The sequence below is a fragment of the Suncus etruscus genome, chromosome 3 (assembly GCF_024139225.1).
Source record: "Suncus etruscus isolate mSunEtr1 chromosome 3, mSunEtr1.pri.cur, whole genome shotgun sequence".
NCBI lineage: Eukaryota > Metazoa > Chordata > Mammalia > Eulipotyphla > Soricidae > Suncus > Suncus etruscus.
This window is the reverse complement of record NC_064850.1, coordinates 111,326,624-111,354,478: the sequence shown is the minus strand read 5'-3', so window position 1 is coordinate 111,354,478 and position 27,855 is coordinate 111,326,624. Positions and strand designations below refer to the sequence as shown.

The following is a 27,855-nucleotide window of genomic DNA, read 5'->3' as shown; positions in this document are numbered from 1 at the left end:
TACGTAAGTGAAAGAGCCAAATCTAGTTTTAGTAAGGTATAGATATGGAATGGACAGGATGAATCATGAAATAAAAATTAAAATATGCATAAAGCAAATAATCCCAAAAGAAGGTGGTACCATTACCGGGACAATATTCTTTTTTTTTTTTTTTTTTTGGTTTTTGGGCCACACCTGGTGACGCTCAGGGGTTACTCCTGGATTTGCACTCAGAAGTCACTCCTGGCTTGGGGGACCATATGGGACACCAGAGGATCGAACCGCAGTCCGTTCTAGGCTAGCGCTGGCAAGGCAGACACCTTACCTCTAGCGCCACCACACTGGCTGGACAATATTCTTTTAGGACAATCTATATTGTCTAATTCTTACTAACAAAACTTTTAATTTCATTTTTTTTGGGGGGGGATGTCTCCCAAGTGATGCTGAGGAGATCCAACCAAGCCAGCAGTTGAGGCAAGAGTCCAAAGATACAATGCTGCTTGGGGGTAACCTGGATGGTTCTGGAACTTCCATGCCTGTGGCTGGCTATGTTCAGGGACCACGTGGTGCTGAGAACTGAACCATGGTTAGCCATATGCAAAGCAAGAATCTTAACCTCTGTAAATGTCTCTGGCCCTTTTTACAAAAACTTTTAGAACAATGGATGAATCCTGGGGCCAGAGGGTTGAACAGCGGTAGGGCATTTGACTTGCACATGGCTGACCTAGGAAAGATGGTGCTTCAATCCCCCGGTATCCCATATGGTCCCCAAGCCAGGAGTGATTTCTGAGCGCATAGCCAAGAGTAACCCCTGAGTATCACCAGGTGTGGCCCAAAACCAAAAAAAAAAAAAAAGAATCCCCCCTAAAAAGAACAATTAATGAATCCTTAAGTATTTACCTGTCCTCCAAAATTACTTAATTTATAGCAGACATGTAAAATGTCGTCCACATTAGGATTTCAGAAAGAATCAAATACTAACTTCTAATGCTTCATGATATAAAAATAATTTACCAAAAGCCAGCTAACAAGCTTTCAGGTTTTCAGAAAAAGAACTATTGCTAAGGAGTCTAGGTTTTCAGTTAGCGGTTCCAACTTGCATGTAGTACAGAAACGTGAGTGTGAGCATAAGACAGCTAATATACAGCCTTACTTACAATCACTTTGATGTAGTTGGCAGGAAACACACCAGTCTGGTTTCCACATTTCCCTTTATACCAATCTGCATCTATTTTTTCCAGAAGATAAACAATTTCTCCAGAAGTGAGGTTCAAATCATCAACTTGCTCTGTAACATGAAACCATAAATTCATACGATAAATTATTCTGGTGCAGTTGTGAATCAAGTTAAACACAAAAAGAGCATTTTGTTCTGTCCATTGAGGCATTATGTTCTGCAGTTGCAGAGATGAGATCATGCAAATCGAACAGACTTTTAGGGGGATATTGATTTTATGAGATTCCTCTTTTAAGACCAAATTACATATATTTACAATGCACTGACTTATTGTAAATGGTTAAAAATAAAATACTGCACTAAGCCAATGATTCCTACTGTGTCACTGGAAACCCGTTGCTGAATACAGATTAAACAATGAGTGTGTCATAGACGGAGCATAACAATCTTATTATTCTCAATCATGCTTAACATTTTAAATCTCAAAATATTAACTAAGGGAGTACTAGAGCTCTTTAGCAAGTAAATTTACTAAAATAAAACTCAACCTACCAAGTATATAAAAAGAGTTGATAAAAATAAATCAGAGGATTATTTTATTTGGAGCCTTGCATGTACAAAGTACAAAGAATTTTTCATCTCTTAACTGAAAGTCAAATGATTTGGTAGGAGTAAAAATAGTAGATGATTTGTTTTATTTGCTCATCTGTAAGGGAGTTTCCCTCTCTCTCCACCTTTCCTTCCTATTTGTTTCCTGTCTTCCCCTTTCAGTTTCACATGTAGTCAGGCTCTCCAGAGGTGAGGGTGGTAACTAAGATGACTTCTTCATTTCAGGACTCAGTTAGCTGGTAAAAATGATGGGAGGTTATTCCAGGGAGGACCTGAGGCTCTTTCACTTTACTCTGATATCCTTACCTGCTGCAAAATCATGAAGAACCACAGCATGAGGTGCACTACTGTCTGTAGGCTTCTGAGCGTAGCCTGGCTCCTGAAGGACAGAACAAGGCAGTGAATGAAGTGTACAGGACAGGTGCTGGGTTTACTCTTCACTCTCTGACCATTCTTTACTCTTATGACAATCCTCTTGGCATAATTACATTATGAGTACCAGACACACGGTATACAGTTGAGTTACACAAGGGGATCATTACCATTGAGAAGGCTCCAAGAAATAAGAGAGGACACGCGGAAATGGAAGCATATACCCTGCTCATGGATTGGCAGGATTAACATCATTAAAATGGCAATACTCCCCAAAGCACTGTACAGATTTAATGCGATCCCCCTAAAGATACCCATGACATTCTTCAAAGAAGTGGACCAGGTACTTTTGAAATTTATTTGGAACAATAAACACCCTCGAATAGCTAAAGCAATCATTGGGAAAAAGAATATGGGAGGAATTACTTTCCCCAACTTTAAACTTTACTACAAAGCAATAGTTATCAAAACAGCATGGTATTGGAATAAAGACAGGCCCTCAGATCAGTGGAATAAGCTTGAATACTCAGAGAATGTTCCCCAGACATACAATCATCTAATTTTTGATAAAGGAGCAAAAAATCCTAAATGGAACAAAGAAAGCCTCTTCAACAAGTGGTGTTGGCACAACTGGGTAGCCACTTGCAAAAAATTGAACTTAGACCCCCAGCTAACATCATGTACGAAGGTAAAATCCAAATGGATTAAAGACCTCGATATCAGCCCCAAAACCATAAGATATATAGAACAATACGTAGGTAAAACACTCCAGGACATTGAGGCTAAAGGCATCTTCAAGGAAGAAACTGCACTCTCCAAGCAAGTGAAAGCAGAAATTAACAGATGGGAATATATTAAGCTGAGAAGCTTCTGCACCTCAAAGGAAATAGTGCCCAAGATACAAGAGCCACCCACTGAGTGGGAGAAACTATTCACCCAATACCCATCAGATAAGGGGCTAATCTCCAAAATATACAAGGCACTGACAGAAATTTACAAGAAAAAAACATCTAATCCCATCAAAAAATGGGGAGAAGAAATGAACAGACACTTTGACAAAGAAGAAATACAGATGGCCAAAAGACACATGAAAAAGTGCTCCACATCACTAATCATCAGGGAGATGCAAATCAAAACAACTATGAGATACCACCTCACACCCCAGAGAATGGCACACATCACAAAGAATGAGAATAAACAGTGTTGGCGGGGATGTGGGGAGAAAGGAACTCTTATCCACTGCTGGTGGGAATGCCGTCTAGTTCAACCTTTATGGAAAGCGATATGGAGATTTCTCCAAAAACTGGAAATCGAGCTCCCATACGATCCAGCTATACCACTCCTAGGAATATACCCTAGGAACACAAAAATACAATACAAAAACCCCTTCCTTACACCTATATTCATTGCAGCACTATTTACCATAGCAAGACTCTGGAAACAACCAAGATGCCCTTCAACAGACGAATGGCTAAAGAAACTGTGGTACATATACACAATGGAATATTATGCAGCTGTCAGGAGAGATGAAGTCATGAAATTTTCCTATACATGGATGTACACGGAATCTATTATGCTGAGTGAAATAAGTCAGAGAGAGAGAGAAAAACGCAGAATGGTCTCACACATTTATGGGTTTTAAGAAAAATGAAAGACATTCTTGCAATAATAACTTTCAGACACAAAAGAGAAAAGAGCTGGAAGTTCCAGCTCACCTCAGGAAGCTCATCACAAAGAGTGATGAGTTTAGTTGGATAAATAACTACATTTTGAACTGTCCTAATAATGAGAATGTATGAGGGAAATTGAGAACCTGTTTAGAGTACAGGCGGGGGTCGGGTGGGGAGGAGGGAGACTTGGGACATTGGTGATGGGAATGTTGCACTGGTGATGGGTGGTGTTAAAGAAAAAATTTATAAAAGGTAATATTTAAAAGTATATTTATAAACTTAATAAAAAAAAAGAAAAGTTATGCAGCAAACAAGACGTAAAAATTGATGAAACTTATAGTTTGGCATTTGTGTGAAGGCACATTTCCTGTATTTAGGAAGAAAACTTTAATGATTTTTTGGGAGAAAAAAAAAAAAAAAAGAGAAGGCAGGTGTCCTTGCCAAGGAAGGGCAGAAATAACTATTAGTTCAAGCATCTCCCACCAACTTTTAAATCATAGATTTTAAAAAAGTGAAATTCACTGGTATTGCAACATGCTTTTTTTTTTTTTTTGTCTTAAGGAAAAAATAACAATAGTGAACTGAATAGTGAATTGGCAGCTAGAAGATGGTCTACATAGCAAATTCACTTATTGAATAATAACTGTTCAGAACTCCTTTCCCCTTTATTTTTCCTGTGAAAGTGTCAATATCATGAGTAGAAAGGGAGACCCATAAAGAAAAATAAGGTGCAACTGGAGCTGTGTTACCTAAGAGGAGCAGGGTGGAGGAAGGAACGAGTAGCCAAATCCCAAGGGCCTGATGGTGTTGCTTTGAAGACACACACAAGGCATCTCCTAATTTTTCTATGTAGTCATATTCCCAAGAACCATTTCATCATCTATTGCATCACACTCTTCCCCAGAAATGCCATCCTGGCTCTGCTCTCAGGAATCACTCCTGGCAGATGCAGGAACCATATGGGATGCTGTAGACAGAACCCAGGTGGGCTGTGTACAGGCAAGTACCCTATTCACTATACTAGCTCTCTAGTCCCATCACGGAAACTTTTTGTTTTGTTTTATTTGTTTTGTTTTGTTTTTAGGCCACACCTGGAGGTGCTCAGAGGTTACTCCAGGCTCTGCACTCAGAAGTCACTCCTGGCAGGCTTGAGGGAACATATATATGGGCTGCCAGGGATCTAACCTGGTTCCGTTCTGGGTCAGCAATGTGCAAGGCAAACGCCCTACTGCTGTGCCATCACTCTGCCCCCCTGTAAACACTTTTTATAATAAAAACAAAATAGAAAGGAAATTGTTTAAAATTTTTTCTTTAAGGAGTCGGAGAGAACACAGTGGTAGGGTGTTTGCCTTGCACACAGTCGATCCAGGCTAGACAGTGGTCAAATTCCAGCATCCCATATGATCCTCTCGTCCATGCCTGCCAGGAGCAATTTCTGAGCACAGAGCCGGGAGTAACCCCTGAGCACTGCTGGGTGTGATCCAAAACCCAAAAAATATATTTTTTCTTTAATAAGTACCCAATTTACTCTAATATGTTTGAACTGTTTTATTGTACTTTCATGAGGTAGCCTTTTCTCTTAAACTACAGCCAGGGCTAAACCTTTAAAATAGAGAATGAGGAGCTGGAGAGAAGGGACAGAAGGTTGTGTTTGCTTTACATGCAGCAGACCTCGCTTTGATTCCCAATACCACATATGGTCCCCTCAGCCCTGTCAGGAATGATCTCTAGGTACAGAGCCTGGAGTAAGTCCTGATCATGGTCCAGTGTGGTCCTCAAACCAAAAACATTGTCTTATTTTCTTTGAGATAAGAAAAAAAAAGTTCCATAATGTATGCCCTTGCTGTTCATAATGAAAAGAGCTAACGACTGCCATAGCAGTGTAATTCACAAAAAGTAAAATCCATTTCACTTATTACCACTTAAATGATGCTTTCTCTAATTTGGAAGCCAATGCTACCACCCATGCCTGGCCTGGATTTTCTATTTAATCTGAATGGTTTATTTAACAGCAATTCTAAGTAAATTAGCAAAGAGAATTCAATATTCCCTACCCATTGAGCCAACTGTCTAGATTCACTGGAGAAGGTAATGTTAAAGAATGAACTTTTCTAATTAATAAGCACTGATTATTTTTATTTTTAATGATGCAATTACAATTTTGTGTGTCCTGATCAAATCAAGAACTGCACATATAGGCAAAGCAAGTATATTCAACTGCTGAGTTATGACCCCTGTCCTTTATTTTTGTTTATCTGAAGAGACATCTTACCCAAGTAACCATCAAAAAGACCAAAAGATTTTGCAAGGAGTTACAATTTAAAGCTTTTCAACATGACACTTGTGTCAGGGTTCAATCTAACTGGCACCACATGTAGTTCCCTGAGGACAGAACCAGGAGTAGGCCCTGACCACTGCTGGCTATGGCTTAAAAACCAAAAAAAAAAAAAAAAAAGTATCTAATCTGTCTTAATGTACTGCACCATTACTGCAATCTTTTCTGAATCTCATTTGTTCTTTTTATCAAAACACATCATCAGGGGTTGGAGAGATAGCACAGTGGTAGGAAGTTTGCCTTGCACGCGGCCAACCCAGGACTGACGATAGTTCGAATCCTGGCAACCATATGGTCCCCCATGCCTGCTAGGAGCGATTTCTGAACACAGAGCCAGGAGTAATCCTTGAGCAGTGCCGGGCGTGACCAAAAAAAATTAAAATAAAAAACAACACATCATCAGAAGCATGTTGCATTCCCTCAAGTTCGGTGAACTGAAATAACAACGTGGTTCAAAAGAGTGATAACTAATGTCAGCTTTACAGACTAGCTCACCAAGTAACACTGACATTTCCTAACCATGTCTTAGTGCTTCTCCCTAAATTAATGAACATTAAGGAAACTTCAGGGTAGGTGGTAAAGAACTGAAAGATATTTTAAGTCTGGAGATAGTTAATAAATATTATTTACACAGTTCATCCTACATATATATGTATCCTTTTCTTTTTGTGGGGAAAAAAGGACTGCGAATTCAATAAATTAAGTGTTAGACTATATAGCTATCCACTAAGAGAAAATAAAAGTGAGCAGAGCTGACCAGCTATCTAAGAGGAACTAAGGGAGGAAGAAGAGATGGATCAGCCAATGGACTTCTCAGTTTTCTTTCTCTGCTTCCAGTGGCTCAGCAAGCTGGCCCACAAGCTCGGAGGCAAGAGGAACAGGGCAATGATGAGGGCTAAGCCTTGAAAAATTAAGCATTAAGGAATTGGGGATAGAGGACAGCGGTAGGTCACTTGCCTTACATGCAACTGATCTGGCTTTGATTCCCAGCATCACATATGGTCCCGTAAACCCTGCCAGGAATGATTCCTAATGCAGAGCTAGGAGTAAGCCCTTTACATGGTTGAGTGTGGCCTGCAAACCAAAAGTATTAAGTCTTATCTTTGCTGAGATGGGATAAGAAGAAAGTTCTGCAGAGTTTGCTCTTGCTGTTCATAACAACTTTTTCCTCGGTTGGCCTCAAGAGGTCAGTATAACCCAGACCACACAATTAACCATGGGAATCCAGTAGGAAATCTATAGACTAAAACTCTTTCTAATAAAACTATAAACATATTAATAGAAAAGAGTAATATGGGAGCTAAAGCAATAGTACAGTGAGTAGAGCATTTATTTGCCTTGCACATGGCTGACTCAGGTTCAATTCCTGGCATCCTATACAGTCCCCCGGACACTGCTAGGAGTGATTCATAAGTGTAGAGCTAGCAGTCCAGGTGTGGCCTAATAAACGAAAACCAAAATGACAACGAAAAGAAGTGAATAAGAAAAGTAACTATTTTTTGTTTACTCATTATGCACTCTTACATATATGTGATAGTTTTTTTTTTTTTGGGGGGGGGTACACTAAGCGGTGATCAGGGTTACTCCTGGTTCTGTGCTCAGAAATTGCTCCTGGTAAGCTCAGGGGACCATATAGGATGTCGGATCAAACCAGAGATGGCCACATGCAAGGCAAAGGCCACTGTGCTATCATTTGGCCCAGCTCCTTTAGTTTTAAAACATCTTTGAGAAAGAATTCACGAATCATAAAATTCAACCATTTAAAGAGTTTTAAGAATATTTAGTCATAGAAAATATTTAGTCATAGTCATAGAAAATAACAGCTTCAGTTTGTATCACCCCCCAAAAAGAATCCACCCTATTCCATTCATCCTCCCAGTTTGAAACAACCATTAACCCAACTTTCTGACTTTTCTATTCTGGAGTTTTATATAAATGGGACATACCATAAAACAATTCTAGCAATAACTGTGAGGAATGACGCTATCCATTTCATACATCTTCAAAAGGGAACAGGGGCTCAGGAGATAGCTCGAAGCCTGGAGAACACACCTGGCACTTTTGATGCCTAGTTTAGTCTCAGCACCAATGGCCAACATTGAGTGGCTCCTAGAAACCCCAGAGCATTACTCAGGAGGGCAATCCCATGTGAAAAAGTGAGTTCTCTAGGTTGATGGAAGAGAAATGAACCCAATTTGTGCTCTCAATTTCCCCATGTGATAATGCACAAAATTTGCTGTTTGCTGAGTAGCAGAAAGTGTAACATAGTTTTAGAAATTTTAACTTTAAAACTAGGCTTTAAAATAGGCAAGTTCTACTTTTCTAAAAATATAATGTTCACTACAAGCCCAGAAGCTATAAAGGAGGCTTCACTTTAGCATCGTTAGTGGTTGGCCTCTGGAGGCCAACTTTCTGCAACTCTCTGGTTAAGAGTAAATAATGAACTATGTAAAATAAAAAATACTTTGGATCGGGACTGGAGTAATAGCATGGAGCTAGGGTGTTTGCCTTGCATGCAGAAGGATGGTGGTTCAAATCCCGGCATCCCATATGGTCCCCCAAGCCTGCCAGGAATGATTTCTGACCGTAGAGCCAAAAATAACCCGAGCGCTGCCAGTGTGACCCAAAAACCAACAACAACAACAAAATACTTTGGATAGCTAAAAGAGATTATCTTAGGACCTGAGAGCACAGCAGTAGGGCGTTTGCTTTGCACACAGCTGATCCAGGATGGACCTGGGTTTGATTCCCAGCATCCCATATGGTCCCCTGAGCCTGCCAGGAACGATTTCCAAGCATAGAGCCAGGAGTAGCCCCTGAGCACCATGGGGTATGGCCCAAAAACAAAAACAAAAAAAGAAATAACTTAAAATTTTTTTAAGTTTATACTTTTAATCAAGAAAAGTATTTTTGAAACATAATTTTCATTATTACCCATTAGAATGTTCTGAGGAAAGATGGCAGTGACAAATGGACATTATCAAAAAGAAAATTAGTAACGAACAACTTTCCCCATGTGAACAATATCAAAGAGAAAATTAGTAACAGAACAACTTTCCCCATGTGAACAATATCAAAGAGAAAATTAGTAACAGAACAACTTTCCCCACATGAGTCAGAATTTTGTGTCCCAGCCACACGTGCATATCTTCTCTTCTCTTCAAAATAAAAATTTTTAGCTTTGTTTTATTTTGGAGTGAAGGAATCACACCCAGTAATGCTCATGGCTTCCTCTAGGCTCTAATGCTCAGGGGATCATATAGGGTGCCAGAGATGAAGCCAAGGTCAGCCTCATGCAAGGCAAGCGCCCTATTCTGCTGTCATCTGGCCCTACAAATTCTTAATTTCTTCCTTCCTTCCTTCCTTCCTTCCTTCCTTCCTTCCTTCCTTCCTTCCTTCCTTCCTTCCTTCCTTCCTTCCTTCCTTCCTTCCTTCCTTCCTTCCTTCCTTCCTTCTTTCTTTCTTTCTTTCTTTCTTTTTTTTTGTGGTTTTTGGGTCATACCCGGCAGTGCTCAGGGGTTATTCCTGGTTCCAGCTCAGAAATTGCTCCTGGCAGGCACGGGGGACCATATGGGGCGCCGGGATTCGAACTGATAACCTCCTGCATGAAAGGCAAACGCCTTACCTCCATGCTATCTCTCCGGCCCCCAAATTCTTAATTTCTTAAAAATTTCAAAATAGATAATCAGAAAGTAAAAAGAAAGAAGATCTAAATGATAAAAAGTTGTACAAGGACTTTACTTTTTTGTTTTGTTTTTTTTTCTTTTTTTTTTTCTTTTCTTTATTTTTTACCCGCCCCCGACTTTACTTTTTTGTTTGTTTTTGTTTTTGCGTCATACCCGGCAGCGCTCAGGAGTTACTCCTTGCTCTTCACTCAGAAATCGCTCCTGGCAGGCATGGGAGACCATATGGGATGCTGGTATTCGAACTACTGTCTGTTCTAGATTGGCTGCATGCAAGGCAAATGCCTTACCACTGAGCTATCTCTCTGACCTCTAAAGGCTTTACTTGGGCCAAATGATGGTATTACTTTTAATATTAGGTACACTAATTATCAGAGTGAAAAGTTAACTAGGTAACTTAAGAAGGCACTTGAAGAAAAATTCTACATTGTTCCATAGCAATTTTTGGGGGGCCGTTAAAATATGTGACCTTTCCTAGCCATTGTACCCTCTAATTCTCCACAATATCTCAGGCTAAATTGTTGTTAGATGACATTTCATCAGCTTTAAACTTAAATCTTTATGGGAAGTGCTTTTTAAATTTCAAACTTTGCATTTATTGGGCCCTCTTTGACATAATTACTCATTCTGTTGGGAACTAATCTCTGAAAGTTTGGTAAACATGTTTATATTATCCCGAAAATAAACAATTTACACAGCTGAAAATTAATGGCTGAGTGCTCTGGTTTGCTCTAAGTCATCCTGATATGAAACAGGAAGAATACCTGGTAGTCATCCAAGTGATTAATATGGCAGGAATGGCTCTTAAAAATGATATGCTCTTAAAATGGAATAAAATACTACTATAATTTTTATTCCCATTAAAATAAATGTGCTAATGGAAACCTTTGGATAAGATATAATTAGAAGTTCTAAGAAATGGGCTTCTAGGTGTATTATGAAGGTCGTACAGCATGAATTGCTTCCATTTGTTCGCTTCTAAAATTTTCATCAAGTAAGATGATAATGTTAATCTGAGTCTAGTGAACTAGATCAGTGTCTCTCTCTTTCAGCATTCCGAGTAATTATCTTCTGCATCACAAGAACAGCTCACTGTAAGGTATAATACCACTCTCTGAAGCAATTATTACTTAATAAAACTTAATAATACTTTCCCCATAGTTTAATCTTTGGAGCCCAAAGAATTTAATAATGTGTGATGCCGAAAAGAGGCCAGTGGGTTTTTAAAAACATTAGTCTATAAAGAAAGAGCTAGATTTACCTTATAAGACACTTCTCCAGAGTTTTTCGAGACAATGTCTTCATTGGCAATCCCATGAGGCACAGAGAGCTTAAATATAAACCAATGAAAGGATTATTCACAATCAAAAATCTTCCTCAGAACTTGCTAACCACAGTGGGGGTTGGCATTCATGCTTAAAAGTTTTTTGTCTTTCATTTTTCTTAAAACCCATAGATGAGTGAAACATTTTTGCAATAATTCTCAGAGACAAGAGAGATGAGGGCTGGAAGGTGCAGCTCACGGCATGAAGCTCACCACACAAAGTTATGAGTGCAGTTAGAGAAATAACTACACTGAGAACTATCCTAACAATGTGAATGAATAAGGGAAGTAGAAAGCCTGTCTTGAGTACAGGTGTGGGTGGGGTAGGGAGGAGGGAGATCTGGGAAATTGGTGGTGGGACTCTTGTACTGGTGAAGGGGGGTGTTCTTTACATGACTGTAATCATACAACTACAATCATATTTGTAATCACGGTGTTTGAATAAAGATAATTTAACAAAAAAAGTTTTTTTGTTTTTCTTTAAATTGGGTTGGGGGTCCTATCTGGCAGTGTTCAGAGATTACTCCTGTGTTCAAAAGACTAAATAGAGTGCTGGCAAAACAATTGTTCTAAACGTTAGACTGTCTCTCTGGCTCACTCTGCCATTTCTTATGGGTATAAAATGTTTTTTTTTTTTGGTGTGCAGTCGTATCAACAGGACCATAGAGTCAAATTTAGGCTAACTGTTGCTTTAACTACCTCCACCAGAAAGTTCTGTTCTTTAGACAAGGGTCACAGCACCTGGGAATCTAAGGGTAAAACAGCACCTGAACTCAAGGCCAGTCACTACTGCATGGTGCTTCAAAGTGCTTAATGGCTTCTGAAGGCCAACTCGTGTCTCCTCTGCAGTGGCTGAATGGCACCTTCCCATTGCCTTGACTTTTCATCTTCTGCTAGAGTCTGATACAAATATCTACTTGAACCCAAGCGACTCCAGTCACTTCCTCGACCAGTCTGTTCTTAGGAAGGCTTTTACTTTCTACATTTTTTCTCTACCAAGGACCTGTTCCCTGCTTGGCAGACTTTGGCTGATGTATGCAGATGAGTCTTGTTATATAAGACTTCTATCTTGGAAATGTGAAGGAAATTTAAAGGAAATCATTTTCCACAAGGAAAGGGAGATAATGTGGGCCACCCTTAACTCAGGCGCCAAAATGCAGAGTGCAAGGCCGTGGCCCTTCCATGCTGGGTTGGGTGGTGCCACCTATTGACATCTCTGTTAGTCCCAGAGCTCCCAGTATACCAAGCTCCTGGTTAGCAATTAAAGGTAGTCTAGCTCTGGGGTTGGAGGAATTTATAAAATTATTTTATAATAATACATACCACCCTAAGACATTAGTTTCTTTTTTATCACCCCCCCTAGTTTTTCTTTTTATCATTTTCCCCCCTGGGGAGCAGTTTGGGTCAACACCAAAGTACAGTGCACTCAGGTTATTCCTGGCTCTGCACTCAGGGATCAGCGAAGACCGTATGCCAGGGATTGAATAGGGCTCAGCCACAAGTAAAGCAAGCACCCTACCCACTGTATTATTGCTTCAGCCCTGTGTTCCCTTGTTTTTTCAATTGTTTTTCTGACATAGAGCTCTGGAGAAAACTAATTCCACTTTTTAACAAGGAATGGTTAGAGCAAGTTAGAGACTTAAATATAACCCTGTATTTATAGTGAGACATAATATGGATGAGATCCAGTGGTTCTGTGTTCAAATTTTAGTTACACCATTAACTACTTTTGTAATAGTGAATCAAGAAATTAATTTCTTCATCTCTCTTTCTCTTTGATTTTCTTGGTCACAACTATCTTTGCTCAAGGCTTATGTTTGACACTGCTCAAGAACACTCTTAGTGCTTGAGGAACCATAAGTGGTGTTGGGGTTAAATCCGGGTTGGCCAAGTGCAAGGTAAGTGCCTCACCCACTGTACTGTCTCTCCACCCTCCCCTCCGCAATCTCTCTTTTCCCCCCAATCTGAATAGCATAGGTAACAGAGTCTTCCTCATGGCTGATATAAAGAATAAATTACTTATTGAATATAGATAAAGGTTATAAATAATCTTGACTCATATGAAGTGTTCAATATATTTGCAGCTATTTTTATTACTCAAAGTAACTATGAGGTAAATTGAGGCCTTTGAAATAGTTCCCATTTGTATTAAATATTTCTCATTTGTATCTTAATTATTTTCTTTTCTTTTTTTTTTTTTTTTTTTGGTTTTTGGGCCACACCCGGTGATGCTCAGGGGTTACTCCAGGCTATGCGCTCAGAAGTCGCTCCTGGCTTGGGGGACCATATGGGACACCGGGGGATTGAACCACTGTCCGTCCTAGGCTAGCGCAGGCAAGGCAGGCACCTTACCTCTAGCGCCACCGCCCGGCCCCATCTTAATTATTTTCTGTTGGTCTTGTTTTCCCATTGCCTTTCCCCTACCCCTAGGAAGGGGTTTTGATTGGATCTCAATAAATGGAAGGCAAAGAGCTTAGCTGAGAGCTGCTATTTAGGCTTGTGGTTTCGTGTGGTAGAACGACTGGCCTGTGGATAAACAGCTTGCAGTGTGAGTTTTTTTGCCTCCTATAACCTCCATGTCTGTGTGGATTACTTATGTTGGGGAATTGTTTCCAAATCAGCTTCTCCAGTCCTCCCTGGATAAGGGTTATAGAATATCCCTTTCCCTTTAGGGAACTATGGGATAACTAAACCTCAACCCAACAGCCAAAGAATATCTCTTTACAACTAACCTTTTACAAAGAAAAATCCTTAGTTTTAGCAAGTAAAATCAGTTTGGGGTCAGAGATAAGCACATAAAGTGCTTGCCTTGCATGCTGCCCATCTAAGTTCTGTCCCCAGCACCACATAGGGTCTTTCCCAAGTGAAGCCACCAGGAATCACATCTGAGTAGAACCATGGATAACCCTGAGCAACTTCTGGACCACTGACTATGGACCCCAAACTCCAAAGATAAGATATCACCAATTTAAAAAACAAATACATAGAAAAGTATTACTATCTATACCATAACTTAAGATAGTTTAAAAAAACAATGGCTTGGGGCCGGCGCGGTGGGGCTAGAGGTAAGGTGTCTACCTTGCCAGCGCTAGCCTAGCACGGACCTCGGTTCGATCCCCTGGCGTCCCATATGGTCCCCCAAGCCAGGAACAACTTCTGAGCACATAGCCAGGAGTAACCCCTGAGCATCACCGGGTGTGGCCCAAAAACCAAAACCAAAACCAAAACAAACAAAAAAAAAAACAACAATGGCTTTAAGTGAAAATAACTGATGTTTCTAATATTTTCTATCATATAATTGTTTAAAAGTACAAATAGTCTTGTTTTCATTATCTTTCATTTTAATACTCAGATTAGCCTGACCAAAGTAAACAGACAATATCAATTCTGTTTCTACATGTAGGAAGAGGAGACAAAGTTTAAGGTGATATTATATGACTAAAAAGAACACAATTAATATCTTAGTTATATCTTAGTTATGCAAATTTCTAAATGGTATATATAAAAGGATCAGGATCATTAGATTTACAGAAAAGAAAAATCCATCTTAAGAAGAATTCATTTTTCTGCTTCAGTCTGTAGATAATTATAGGGAATAAACTATAAAGTCTAACAGTGATTCCCACCAGTATAGTCTACAGTTTTGGATTATATGTGGCACATTTTTTATTTCCATTTGATCAAGTCATACAGTAGGCTATTGTTCCTGTCTGCCCTGCCTCCTTTTCTGCTTTCTTCCTAATAATGAAAACTGCTTTATAGACCTACACTTTATCATGGCCCACTTATCTAAACTCTTAGTGTTCCAAGGTAGATCCACATTTGTCTCACTGTTTTTTCCTACGAGTAAGGGATTGCAAATGCTTCAGGACAAAACTCTTTTCCTACAAACATTTCTTTCTTGCGTTTTGGGGCTGTACCTGACAGGGGTTATCCCCTGGCTCTGTGCTCATGGATCACTCCTAGTGATGCTAGGGGACCATATGCAGCATAGAAGATCAAACCAAGATTCACTGAGCATGTAGGGACACACTCACACCCATACACACCAGCTCTGCTAAATTTACCATGTATTTTTTGTAGAGAGGGTGTCCTGGTTTAGGGCGAGGGGGTAGCACCGGATCTTGAATTCTAAAGACTTGGCTCTTGGCTTTTGTGATTCCAGATGCCAAGTTACTTGGTTTGCTCTGAAGATCCATCTCAGAAGAGGACCGATTGAAAGGCAGTTTTTTTGCTGATGATCTGCTTGCAGAAAGTTTGGGAGGAGGTGGTCTCTCAGGAGGAGCCTTTGATGGAGGCTGTCGAGCGGGTAGGAGTTTTCCATTTACAGGTCTGAAAGTCAATGCAGTAGTGTCAGTGTTTGATATTGAGCTGTGTTTTGTCTTTTTTTACGCACACACAAACACATACACATGGCTTTCTGCTAGTAGAATACAATTTACTGAGACATGTTAGGCATGCTATTTTTGTGGAAATGACTGCAGCATCAAACATTATTTTATTAGAGGAAATGTCATGATGTTTCAGCTGCTTCTTATCTGGCACCAGAGATTCATTAGTTCAAGACAAACAAGCTCTCAAAGGCTCACTTTTCTCATAAATATACCATGACTATTTCAAGAAACTAAGCACTTTTACCAAAGCCTGGTTATAGATGTCAGGTATATACATGATTGGAAAAAAATTGGTGTCTGTTGGCACTACAGACAATGTCTTGGAACGGACGATCTAGCTTGCCTGGAGCTTAGAGTTGGTCATGTGCCAGGAAACTTCAGGGGTCGGGTCTCTTTGTATTTAGGCCAAGGTTATACCTTTTCATGTCTCTCATATTTTGGTGGGCCTATGCAAACAACAATTGCTACTCTAACACCATTTTTACTGTGCTCCTTTGACTCTAATCCTTAAAAAGAACCCACTTAAAATTTGAGGTTAATTTAAGCTAACATGCATGTACATGGAAATGTAAAAAAACACTATGCCTGTAATGTTTAAGTAGTTACGTAAGTTTTATGGCTTTAGATTGCCTTGTGTGCTGTTAAGAAATATTATAATGTGTTACAATCTGGGGACTTGAGGGACGAAGTAATTGTACATAGATTCTGTCTTATTTATCTTAATGTTCTTTGGCTGAAATTTCAAAGTTAAGATATCAGCAAGGGGATTTCTGAGAATTATGTTATGGGTGATTGTCCTTCCACTGTAACTTTATCTTGTCCTCTTTCTTTGCATCTTTGTTCTCATAATTAAAAATAAAAAATTAAAAAAAATTGGTGTCTGATAACATCCCTAATATTCATGTTATAACAATTAATATTATGAAGTCAGATTTTGATTAATTATATGAAAAGCTAGTTCTGAAAGTGAAGTAGTACATCAACTATTATTTTGAAAGGTTTGATTACTAAGATAAAAACAATTGCCAATATAAATAACATTCTCTGATAGCATCAGAAATTTTTGTTTAAATACTTTGTGAAATTCAGGAAAATAGGTGCTGGGAATTATGAAGACAGTCTCTCTTTGGAAATGCCAAAAATCAAGCATGTTTCTTATAGTTTCTTAACAGGAGAAGGGAAAGAGGGAAATGTAAAAAGAGAGAGATGAAATGAGAGACAGACAGACAGATAGAAAGGGAGAGACAAAAAGAGTGAAAGATGGAAAGAAAGATGGAGAGAGATTGAGAGAGATGGGAGGCTGGACTGTGGTGCAGGTGGTAGGGCGTTTGCCTTTCACGCAATAACCTAGGATGGACTGCGATTTGATCCCCTGGCATCCCATATGGTCCCTCAAGCCAGGGGCAATTTATTAGCACATAGCCAGGATCACCAAGTGTGACCACCAAAAAAAGAAAGAGAGATGGAAAGAGACAGAGAGAGACACACACAGAAAGGGAGATAAAGAGTTTTTCTTTTATTTACTTTTTAAGTTTTCCAACACTTACCTCGGTGGCAATCTTGGGGGCCCTCGAACAAGACCTCCTGTTTGACTAGCAACGTTAGGTTCCTGCAAATAATAGAAAATAATTTCATCAACAGGAATTCTGGATTTGAGGGCTGGATTTGTAGAAAAATTTATACAAAGTAGTTTAAAAGAGTCTTTTTTTTTTTAATTTTTCTTTCTTTGTAACTTGTTCCTACCTAAATTGCTCAAGTTCTGAACCCCCAGAAGGGCTAGGAGGCATGACTTGCAAAGGTGAGGTTGAAAGTTCAATCCCTGTTGCCACTGCCTGTGCCAAATGCCCTGCCCTTTCAGCCTGGCAGCTCTGCTGTCTGCAATCCCTGGTGCTGCCAGTGATCTTTGTCTGTGCCACAACAGCCAAGTATGCATGAGGATCATAGAAAGACATGCAGGGACAACAGCTAGGAAACGTAACCTCTGGTGAATTCCAAAGCAAATCCAAAGTACCACAAAAATGTGTGAGCACCACAACTAAAGAAACAACCAGCCTAGAGAACTGTGGCTAAATGTGTGAGCTCTACAGCCTGGTGTACATGCCCCAGCAGACATGGGAACTAAATGCAACACAGACAGACATGCTTTTGAATCCCAGTCACTTCCCAATAGGGAAGTGGGAAAGCAAAGAAATAGTGTTTGTCCTAACACAAGTTAAAACATGGTGAGGAATAAGAGTTCTGCTTACCCAACTACATGGTGTCTATGTGATTATGCACTAGGAGATTCTTTTTTTTTTTTTTTGGTTTTTGGGCCACACCCGGCGGTGCTCAGGGGTTACTCCTGGCTGTCTGCTCAGAAATAGCTCCTGGCAGGCACGGGGGACCATATGGGACACCGGGATTCGAACCAACCACCTTTGGTCCTGGATCAGCTGCTTGCAAGGCAAACGCCGCTGTGCTATCTCTCCGGGCCTGCACTAGGAGATTCTTGAGGTATTAAAGATGATGTTTAGATCATCCTCACACAGTCTAGAGTACTAAAAGATGGGCACTGCTCCTACGTTTAAACATTTGACTTGGTGAGTAGTTTGTTTGCTTGCAGCAGTGAGATCTATCATCATTGGACTGCACATTGTGCAATGGGTTTGAACCAGAAGGAGGGGGAACACAGAAGATGGGTAAGAGATGGCTTAAAAGGAAGGCCAGAATGCAGAGAGCTTGAACTACTCTGACAAAGAGATGGATGCACTTAGAAAGTTTTGTAGTAAAGAATGAAGGGAAAATGTTAAAAATAAGATAGGTAGAAGCAGAAGTGATACACAGCAGGTGGGGCATTTGCCTTGCACGTGGTCAACCCAGGTTCGATCCCCAGCATCCCATATGGTCCCCCAAGCCTGCCAGGAGTAATTTCTGAGTACACAGCTCAGTACCCTGAGTACTGCTGGTGTGGATCAAAAACCAAAACCAAAACCAACCAACCAAACAAAAAAGATAGGTAGAGTTGGAGTGATTTAGCCGAAAAGACAGGAGAAACCAGAGATCAACAGATAGATAAGACTGCTGTCCTGAAGTCAAAAAATTCAGACTAATTATGTTGCCGATGTGAATGCTGTATACCCCACAGGTTAGGATATGAGAATAAGAGAGGGAAATATTTATGATCATTTCTTGAATGAGAATTTAAAGGTCATCAAAGCCAAAACTTAATTTAAAAAATACTATGGTTTACAAAATTATTGATAGTTGAATTTTAGGCACATAATATTTTTTTTATTGTAAGAATTTATTCAAGAGACAAAAATGATTAACATAATGAGGTAAGCTAACATAACATAATATAGTGACATAATATAACATATAATATAATTGATATAATAATAATACATGTAAGTCAAAGAAAGTTTCTGATTAAAAACATATTTTTTCCATAATGGCTTACATATCTTTCACAGTAGTGTTTTAGGTACATATTAACATTGAATCAGGGGAATACCCATCACCAACTATGTCCTCCCCCCATTCCAGTTCCCTTTCTACAACCCATATACCCCACCATCACCCCCCGGGCTGCTAGAGTAGGTGGACCCCTCTTTGTCTGGCTTACTATTAGTGATCTCATATCTGTTTGGTCCTGGAACCCTCGTTTCCCCTTCTATTTAGGAGGCAAAGCTAGAAAAATCGAGGTATGTGGTTTTGTTTGAAGGCAAGAAAAGCAATAGAATGGGGTACAAAATAAGAGGGAAAAAAAAAAGTCAAAAGTCAAATACGCTAAAAATGGGCTGAGTCTTTCTAGAGGCTTCCAACCTCAGTTTGAGAGAGGATGTGAAAAAGGTATTTGAAATACCACAGCAATACAGAAAAAATTATCGAATTAAATAACCAGTGAGCACTACAGCAATAAAGATAGGCACCACACAATAGTCTCGGTTCTGAAATCAACTCATGCTCGAATGCAAAAAGAAAGAGAAAGACAAGACAAAATAAAATAATATTGGAGACATCAACCGTAATCTCCACACCAAAATAAAGACGTCAAAAAAATCAATCAATCGATAAATAAACATGTGTAAAAATGATTGTTTTGTGCTTTTTTTTTCTCCTTTTATTTATCCTCCTGCATAGGCACAGTAACTATTGGGGTTATTGTAGAGGGAATTCCCTTGACCTAGGAGACACAGGGTTTCTCCACCCCTGAAGTATACTGTCATGGGATTAACTCTAGACTCCTTGCATGATCATTTACTCTCCCCTTGCTGCTTTCGTGGTGTGTGGAAGACTTCCGCTTTGTCTTGGATGGTAAAATCAGACCTCTGTTTCTAGAGATCTTTGTGGCTGTGCATCTCAGGGAATGGAGTTTATGAAGTCTTTCTTTGTGGTTCTAGCAGTTATTAGGCATATAATATTTTAACACCAATCCTACCACCAATGTCAACTGTCATTACCAGCGTTCTTATACTCCCACATCTTCCACCTCCAATTTTTTTATTTTGGGGGGCCACACCCAACGGGTTACTCCTGGCTTTGAGCTCAGAAATTACTGCTGGCAGGCTCAGGGGTCCATATGGGATGCCAGGGATCAAACCCAGGTCACTCCCAGGTTGGCTGTGTGCAAGGCAAATGCCCTATCCACTGTACTGTTGTTCTGGCTCCAACTTGATTATTTTTTTTTTAAAGGGAACTGTCCATGCTAAATTCTTCAAATTGAGCCATTTTTTCAACTTCCCCTTTTGACATTCAGAAAATATTCCTTCAAAACCTCTTAAAGGGAAGAAATATGAGTTCTTTAAAATTACATTTGCTTTATTTCTCATCCCTCCCTCCCTCCCTCCCTCCCTCCCTCCCTCCTTCCTTCCCTCTCTCCCTCCCTCCCTCCCTCCCTCCCTCCCTCCCTCCCTCCCTCCCTTCCTTCCTTCCTTCCTTCCTTCCTACCTTCCTTCCTTCCTTCCTTCCTTCCTTCCTTCCTTCCTTCCTTCCTTCCTTCCTTCCTTTCTTTCTGTCACACCTGGCAGCGCTCAGGGGTTACTCCTAGCTCTGCACCCAGAAATCACTCCTGGTAGGCTGGGGGGACCATTTGGGATGTAGGAAACTGAACTGGGTTCCATCTGGGGCTGGTTACGTGCAAAGCAAACACCCCACTGCTGTGCTACTGCTCTGCCCCTTATTCTTTTTTTAAAGTAAAGGACATTTAACTACATTTTGGGAATCTTTAGGCTAACCCAGGCAGTATTCTTCCTCTTTATATGCCAGTTAAAAGTTACCCCATGGCTTTTAATTTAGATGGAATAGTTATAGCTTTTCCTTAAATACCAAATGATTAATCACCAAAAAATGCTATCATTTAAATATGTTTCAATGTTTTAAACTCTCATTTTTAAAAACAAATTAAGCTTGCCCTTAAAACTTGGTTTCACTAATGAGTTCAGTTAATGTAGTGAAGTGAGTCATCAGCTCATAAACCCTGCAACATTCTAGAACATAATCCATGCCTTATAAATATTCATTTGACTGTATTTCCCCTAACAAAAATTGCTATAGCAATCAAAAAACTTAGTAGGGCTGGAGAGAGAGTATAGAGGGTAGAGTGCTTGCCTTATATGTGGCCAACCTGGATTTAATCTCTGGCACCCCATAATCTGCTAGGAGTAATTCCTGAACACAGAGCAAGGAGTAACCCTGGAGCACTACCAGGTGCTAATTCTTCCCCAGACAAAACCCAAAAACCTTATTTCTTGGGCCATGAAATAGTATCAGGGTTAAGGAACTTAACTGACATGCAGCCAATACTGATTTGATCCCCAGAGCCAAATATGGTCACTGAGCAGCTCGAGGTGTAGTCCCTGAGCACAAAATCAGAAAGTATTCCAGAGCACTGCTGGTGTGACCCACAGACTCTCCCCGCCCCCGAAAAAAACCTTAAAAGAATCCAAAACATTTTTATTTCTTTTTATTATTTTAGTTTTTTGGGTCGCTCTCGGCTGTGCTCAGGGGTTGACTTCTGACTCTGTGCTCAGGATCACTCCTGGAAGGATTCAGGATCCCGTTGTGTGAGGATCAAACTTGGGTAAGCTTTGTGTAAGCTGAGGACTCTCCTTACTGTACTATTGCTCTGGACCCCAAAACAGAACATTTTTATTGCTGCCTTTAAGATTAAAGGGTAGGACTTTTGCTTTTCTCAGAACTAGTCATTAGGTACTTTAATAATTAAGAGTTAAATTTTTAAATGTAAAAGTATAAATGTGATATGGAACGTTACATGCTTCCAATCATTGAGCTTGTCTGTTTTTCATGCTTTCTTTTTTCAGGCATTTATTCCATACATCACAGATGCTTTGACTTCTCTGTAAACAGCGTGGGATACAATTTGTCTCATTTGGTTAATGTGAGGTGCAAGCACAATTATGAATATAGTATCTCCCCTCTGATTTTAGTATATCTTAACTTCTTTTTCTTGGTATTCTAAATAGTCAAAATTGCCTTGCAGACTGCTTAATAATAACATATCAATCTGTATTTTAAGAGTTTCGTGGTTTACAAAGTCCATTAAATGATTTAATGAAGGACATGACTGCCTACTCATTCCCTCAATTCCTTTTATAGCCATTAAGTAGAAGTCAATAACCTTTTCAAGTAACTTTCCCTAAGTGAAAATATGAACTTCTCCTATGCACCAATAGCATGGCAGGGGCCCTATCTTTTCTTTTGTGTTTTAAACTTAGTTTTATAAAATTTTATTACCCAGTATTTCTTATACTTTGAGAATGCAAGTGATGACTTAACTTTTAATTCACCTTTAGGAAAACATCATTAATGTGATATTGGCTAATTCAGGTTAATGTCTCCTTCAGAGAAATTTCTCTTCAATAGATGATTAGATGGATTTGCACATATAATAAGCATAGGTGATGCACAATGTAAAACCATTATAAAATCTGAACAAAAAACTGGTTCAAAGACATTAAGAATTGGCTTTTGAAATATGACATAAAATTAATTTATCATATGAATTTTTAAAGTATGGGAAAATGGTATTAAAATTAAAATAATGAAAAACCAAATACATGAGCTCATATATGTCATAAATGTGCACACATATAAAAGCCATTTTGAGGGGCCGGAGTGGTGACGCAAAGCAGTAAGGCGTCTGCCTTGCGCATGCTAGCCTAGGATGGACCATGGTTCAATCCTGGCATCCCATATGGTCTCCCCCAAGCCAGGAGCGATTTCTGAGCGCATAGCCAGAAGTAACCCCTGAGCATCACTGGGTGTGGTCCAAAATACAAAACAAAACAACAACGATAAAAGAAGTCATTTTGAGAACCATTTCTTAATAGGTGCATAGTAAAACAATTTTGGGGAGGGGCATACATAACTAGTGGTGCTTGGAAGCTTCTCCTGATACAGAGCTCAGGTGTCACTCCCAGCTATGCTCGAGGGACCGTGGGCTGAACCATTTGTAGAGCATGTACTCTAGACCTTTGTGCTATTTCCCTGGACCAATAAAAATTTTTTAAGAATATTTTTTCTGTACATTTTAAATTAACAGAGACTTATGACAATTCCCTTTACATTTTTTTTTTTTTTTGGTTTTTGGATCACACGCGGCAGTGCTCAGGGGTTACTTCTGGCTCTATGCTCAGAAATCCCTCCTGGCAGGCTCAGGGGACCATATAGGATGCCAGGATTTGAACCACCAACCTTCTGCACGCAAGGCAAATGCCTTATCTCCATGCTATCTCTCCAGCCCCCAATTCCCTTTACTTTTTAAAAAATTATTTAAATAACTCCCCCATCCCTTTTATGCAGTTGCAAGAAATGATGGAAAATTGCAGTCTGTATCATTCTTACCTCCAAATCCACCAGCAATATAATATGTCACCATATCCTTTTGCATAGGTACTCTAAATAAAGGGGAAATATTATGCACAAAACAAGCTCTTATCTATTAGGGATAAAAACCCATATTTTTAAAAAAATTCAGGGTCGCCTCCTACCATAAGCATGGGTCATGTAGACCCAACTTAGACTCCACATGACTGGACAGTGACCATCTAACTCAGAACCCCAGGTCCCAGACATGGAACCAACACAGGTCCAAGTAACAGTACCAGGAACCAAACTCCTCCGGGGGAAACTCTGAATGCCGTTATGGCACCAACTTGCACCAGTTTTAACATGACATCCTGGCATGAGGAAATGGTAGCAACTTGAGCCAAGAGAGGGTTGCCCCATCTCAGTACCTAACGGTATGATGCAAACAGGAGACATGTCATCCTTTTTTTTTTTTTTTTTTTGGTTTTTGGGCCACACCCGGTAACGCTCAGGGGTTACTCCTGGCTATGTGCTCAGAAGTTGCTCCTGGCTTGGGGGACCATATGGGACACCGGGGGATCGAACCGCGGTCCGTCCAAGGCCAGCGCAGGCAAGGCAGGCACCTTACCTTTAGCGCCACCGCCCGGCCCCAGACATGTCATCCTTTGCCCTAAGCAAAAACCAAAATCGCTATCTACAGAAGACTGACTTTGATAAATATCCGTTGGACAATACCTATCAAGGGACCAATGAGGAAGTTCCTAGCCTAGGCCTCGGCCTAGGATTTGTATAAAAACCAAGATCTCTAATTTCAGAGGTCTAACTTTGACAACTGCGACTAAGCAGAACTTCTGAAACTATGTTGAAAGACTATGCCCTAGGTTCTGTCCTAGGTTCTGAACACAAACCAAGACCACTAATTACAGAAGACTGATTACAACAACAGTGATGGAACAGAACTCCTAGAAGTCTCCTAGACTTCACCCTATGACCTACACAAATAACAAGATCTCCAGCTACAGAGGCAGGATATCATCACTCACATTTGAGTGGAAAGTTTCCTGGGACCATAAAAAGACCTTGAGGTGTGTGTGCAAATGAATGAGCCCTACTGCTTGTGCCACTGCTCCAGCCCCTGACCTGAGTTTAACCCTCAGCAACCCATATGGTCTTCTGAGCCTGCCAGGAGTGATTTCTGAGTACAGAACCAGAGTAACCCTTGAGCACCACCAGATATGGCCCAAAAACCAATAAATTAGTTCAGATCTTGGTTTACAACCCATGAAGATCTTTAATAGTCACTTGTGGGTATCCCCTCCCCCAACTTATTTATCCCACCTGAATGATCAGAACTGCCCACACCTGGAATGGGTGGGTAGAGGAGGGACTGGGGGGAGAGAGGGATTTAGAAGGAGAGTTAGGGGGCCGGAGAGATAACACAGAGGCAGGGCGTTTGCTTTGCATGCAGAAGGGCGGTGGTTTGAATCCCAGCATCCCATATGGTCCCCCAAGCCTGCCAGGAGCGATTTCTGAGTGTAGAGCCAGGAGTAACCACTGAGTGCTGCTGGGTGTAACCCAAAAACCAAAAAAGAAAAAAAAAAAAAGAATGGAAGAGTTACAGAAATGAGAGGCAGAAGTGAGAATCAATATCAAGATTCAACAGAGAGATTCAGCATCAGATTCAGCAGCAGCAAAGAAGCAGCAGCAGTAGCTTCAGCAAAGGGAGTTAGCAAGAAGTTAGAGTTAGTCTGTCAGAAGTCTGGAAAAAGCATCTGAAAGGGAGACAGACTGAGAGAGCCAGAAGGAGCAGGGAAGTGGCTGCTAGGAAAAAACTTAGCATAGAAGCCATGTGAGGAAATGCATGTTAGTTTAGGACCCTGAACTAAAGCTGGCTGACTCCTGGAACTTTATGTAACTGCTTTGTGAGTTTCCCCATCATTACTCTGCAGCTTTCAGACCCTTGGACATAAGGGGAAACAGGAGCCAGAAAGGATTCACCATCCCCCTACCAACTCTAGGATTCATTAATTTATATTATGACAACAGTCACTCACCACATTCCTCATTTTGTCATTGCTACTGGATTTTCCCATCACTGTACTGTAAGTGTTTCCAATAGGCTTTTCAGTGGGAAGAGGAGGAGGGCTTTGTAGATCCTCCTGTAAACCTGTAAATTAGAAATAACTAATTATTTCTTGTTTCTGGGATCACAGAGAAAGAAAGGATTATAGTTTGGTGGTTCTTTAGAAAAATTACTATTATAGGGGGCCAGAGCAATAGCACAGTAGGTAGGTAGTTTATCTTGCATGCGGCTGACCCAGGTTCTATCCCAGCATCTCAGATGGTCCCTCGAGTCTGCCAGGAGTGATTTTTAAGTGCAGAGGCAAGAGTAACTCCTGAGCACCAGGGTGTGTGGCCCCAAAACAAAAACAGAAAATGACTATTATAAAAGATTCACCTAAGGGGCTGGAGAGATACCACAGCAGTAGGGCATTTGCCTTGCACGTGGTCGACCAGATTTTATTTCCAGCATCCCATATGGTCCCCTGAGCCTTCCAGGAGTGATTTCTGAGTGCAGAGCCAGGAGTAACTCCTGAGCACTGCCAAGTGTGGCCCCAAAACCAAGATAAATAAATAAATAAATAAAAGATTCACCTAGAGCAGGGATCCTCAAACTTTTTAAACAGGGGGCCAGTTCACTGTCCCTCAGACCATTGGAGGGTCTGACTATAGTAAAAACAAAACTTATGAACGAATTCTTATGCACACTGCATATATATTATTTTGCAATGAAGAAACAAAACAGATACAAATACAATATGTGGCCCGTGGGCCATAGTTTGAGGACCACTGACCTAGAGGATAGCTAGAAATTTAGAAAGAGCTAAGAATTCAATGAGTTATCAGAGGTCTGCTAATTTTATTAAATTTTTCTAGAGTAAAATAATATAAAAATTACAGTAACAAGTGGGATTTATTAATAGTATTTACCATTTAATGCCATACCAGGCATTTAATTTAAAACATTTTAGGGGACAAAGAAATAGTAGAGTGGGTAAGGTGCTAATTGCCTTGCATGTGGCCGATCCAGGTTTGACACCTGGCATCCCATATGGTTCCGTTAAGCACCACTAGGAGTAATTCCTGAGTGCAGTGCTAGGAATGACACTTGAGTATCAACAGGGGCGGCCCCCAAACGTAACAAGCAAAAAGTTTAAAGCACATTATTCATGTATTTTTCTCTGATCAACATCTATGTGCTAGATCTACACTGTTCATTATACAGTAGCCACCATGACTTGTTTATTTATCCATATGGGATACCGGGATTCAAACCACCGTTTGTCCTGGATTAGCAAAGAAAATTTAAAATGTAGAATCAGAAGACAGAGTACAGGTGTTAAGGCCTTTTGTGCAGATGATCCTGGTTCAATCCCTGGCACTGCATGGGACCCAAGCACTGCTGGGAATGATTCCAAGCACAGAGTTAGGAGTAGGCCTAGGTGTCTCCCCAACACTCCTACAAATAAATTAAAAAAAAAAAACTGTAATCGTTCAGTTACAATAGCCACATTTCTAGAACCAAATAGCCACATGTGGTTGTTGGCTACCATAGTGAACAACACAGGCACAGAATTATTTCCATGTCTGTGGAAAGTACCATTAGAGAACACTCTACAAGGTAATATTCTACCCATCGTGCAGAGGAAGATACTGAAGTAAAACAAACAAAAAAAAAAGAGGCAATATTATTATTGTCAGAGAAATAATATAGCAGTATTATCGAGCATTTGCCTTCATATAGTGAATTCAGGTCCTATCCCTGGCATTCATTATGCACCCCACACCCTCCAGACTGCCAAGAATAATTCCTGAGAACAGAACCAAAAGTAACCTCTGACGACTACCAGCTATGAACCCAAAATAGAGGTGTGTGTGTGTGTGGTAAAGTAAATGAGCTACCTACAGTCTTTACTCTAGTAATGGTCAAATAGAGGGTTCTAAACCTCAAATCTGTCCATCACATTTGTAATAGGATTTGAAATAGATGGAACATTAAGCCTCCCTTATCCAAAGAATTAAATGTACTAATTCATTAGCCTCATATTGATGAGTTTTATTGTCCTCAATTGAACAATATACTTTGCAACCAAATAACATGTTTAATCCAGTGACAGTGCATCCCCCCACTTATTAACAAAAGAAAAGACCAGATTTCATTAGTGATAGTAAAAATCTTGTACAAAAAATCAAAGAGAAGATGATTATATTATACTCTGACACATTGGGTTAGGTATTTATAGGAAGGGGGAATTCTCGTTTTTTTTTCTTCAAATTAATACAATTTTTCACTTCAAGCATATTTTCCTTGTTACAGGAAAAATCTTTAACATGAGGATGACTTGTCTGCTTTATCCACAGGTAGGAAAACATTCAAAGATAGGAAAATACCCAAGCCAGCTGCTAGAGGAAAACAGAGAGAACAGGTCATGCTCAACATGG

At 40.1% G+C, this 27,855-nt stretch overlaps 1 protein-coding gene across 1 annotated transcript in view; it reads right to left on the bottom strand.

The window, feature by feature from the left end:
• Positions 1-27,855, bottom strand: part of SH3D19 (SH3 domain containing 19) — a 183,954-nt gene that overhangs the window by 26,211 nt on the left and 129,888 nt on the right. The window contains exons 8-14 of the mRNA XM_049770869.1: positions 26,208-26,218; positions 25,407-25,519; positions 17,091-17,152; positions 15,217-15,481; positions 11,087-11,155; positions 2,072-2,144; positions 1,137-1,267 (exon numbers count right to left, since the gene is read on the bottom strand). Coding sequence (XP_049626826.1) covers positions 1,137-1,267; positions 2,072-2,144; positions 11,087-11,155; positions 15,217-15,481; positions 17,091-17,152; positions 25,407-25,519; positions 26,208-26,218 — 724 coding nt within the window. The remainder of the gene's footprint in view (positions 1-1,136; positions 1,268-2,071; positions 2,145-11,086; positions 11,156-15,216; positions 15,482-17,090; positions 17,153-25,406; positions 25,520-26,207; positions 26,219-27,855) is intronic.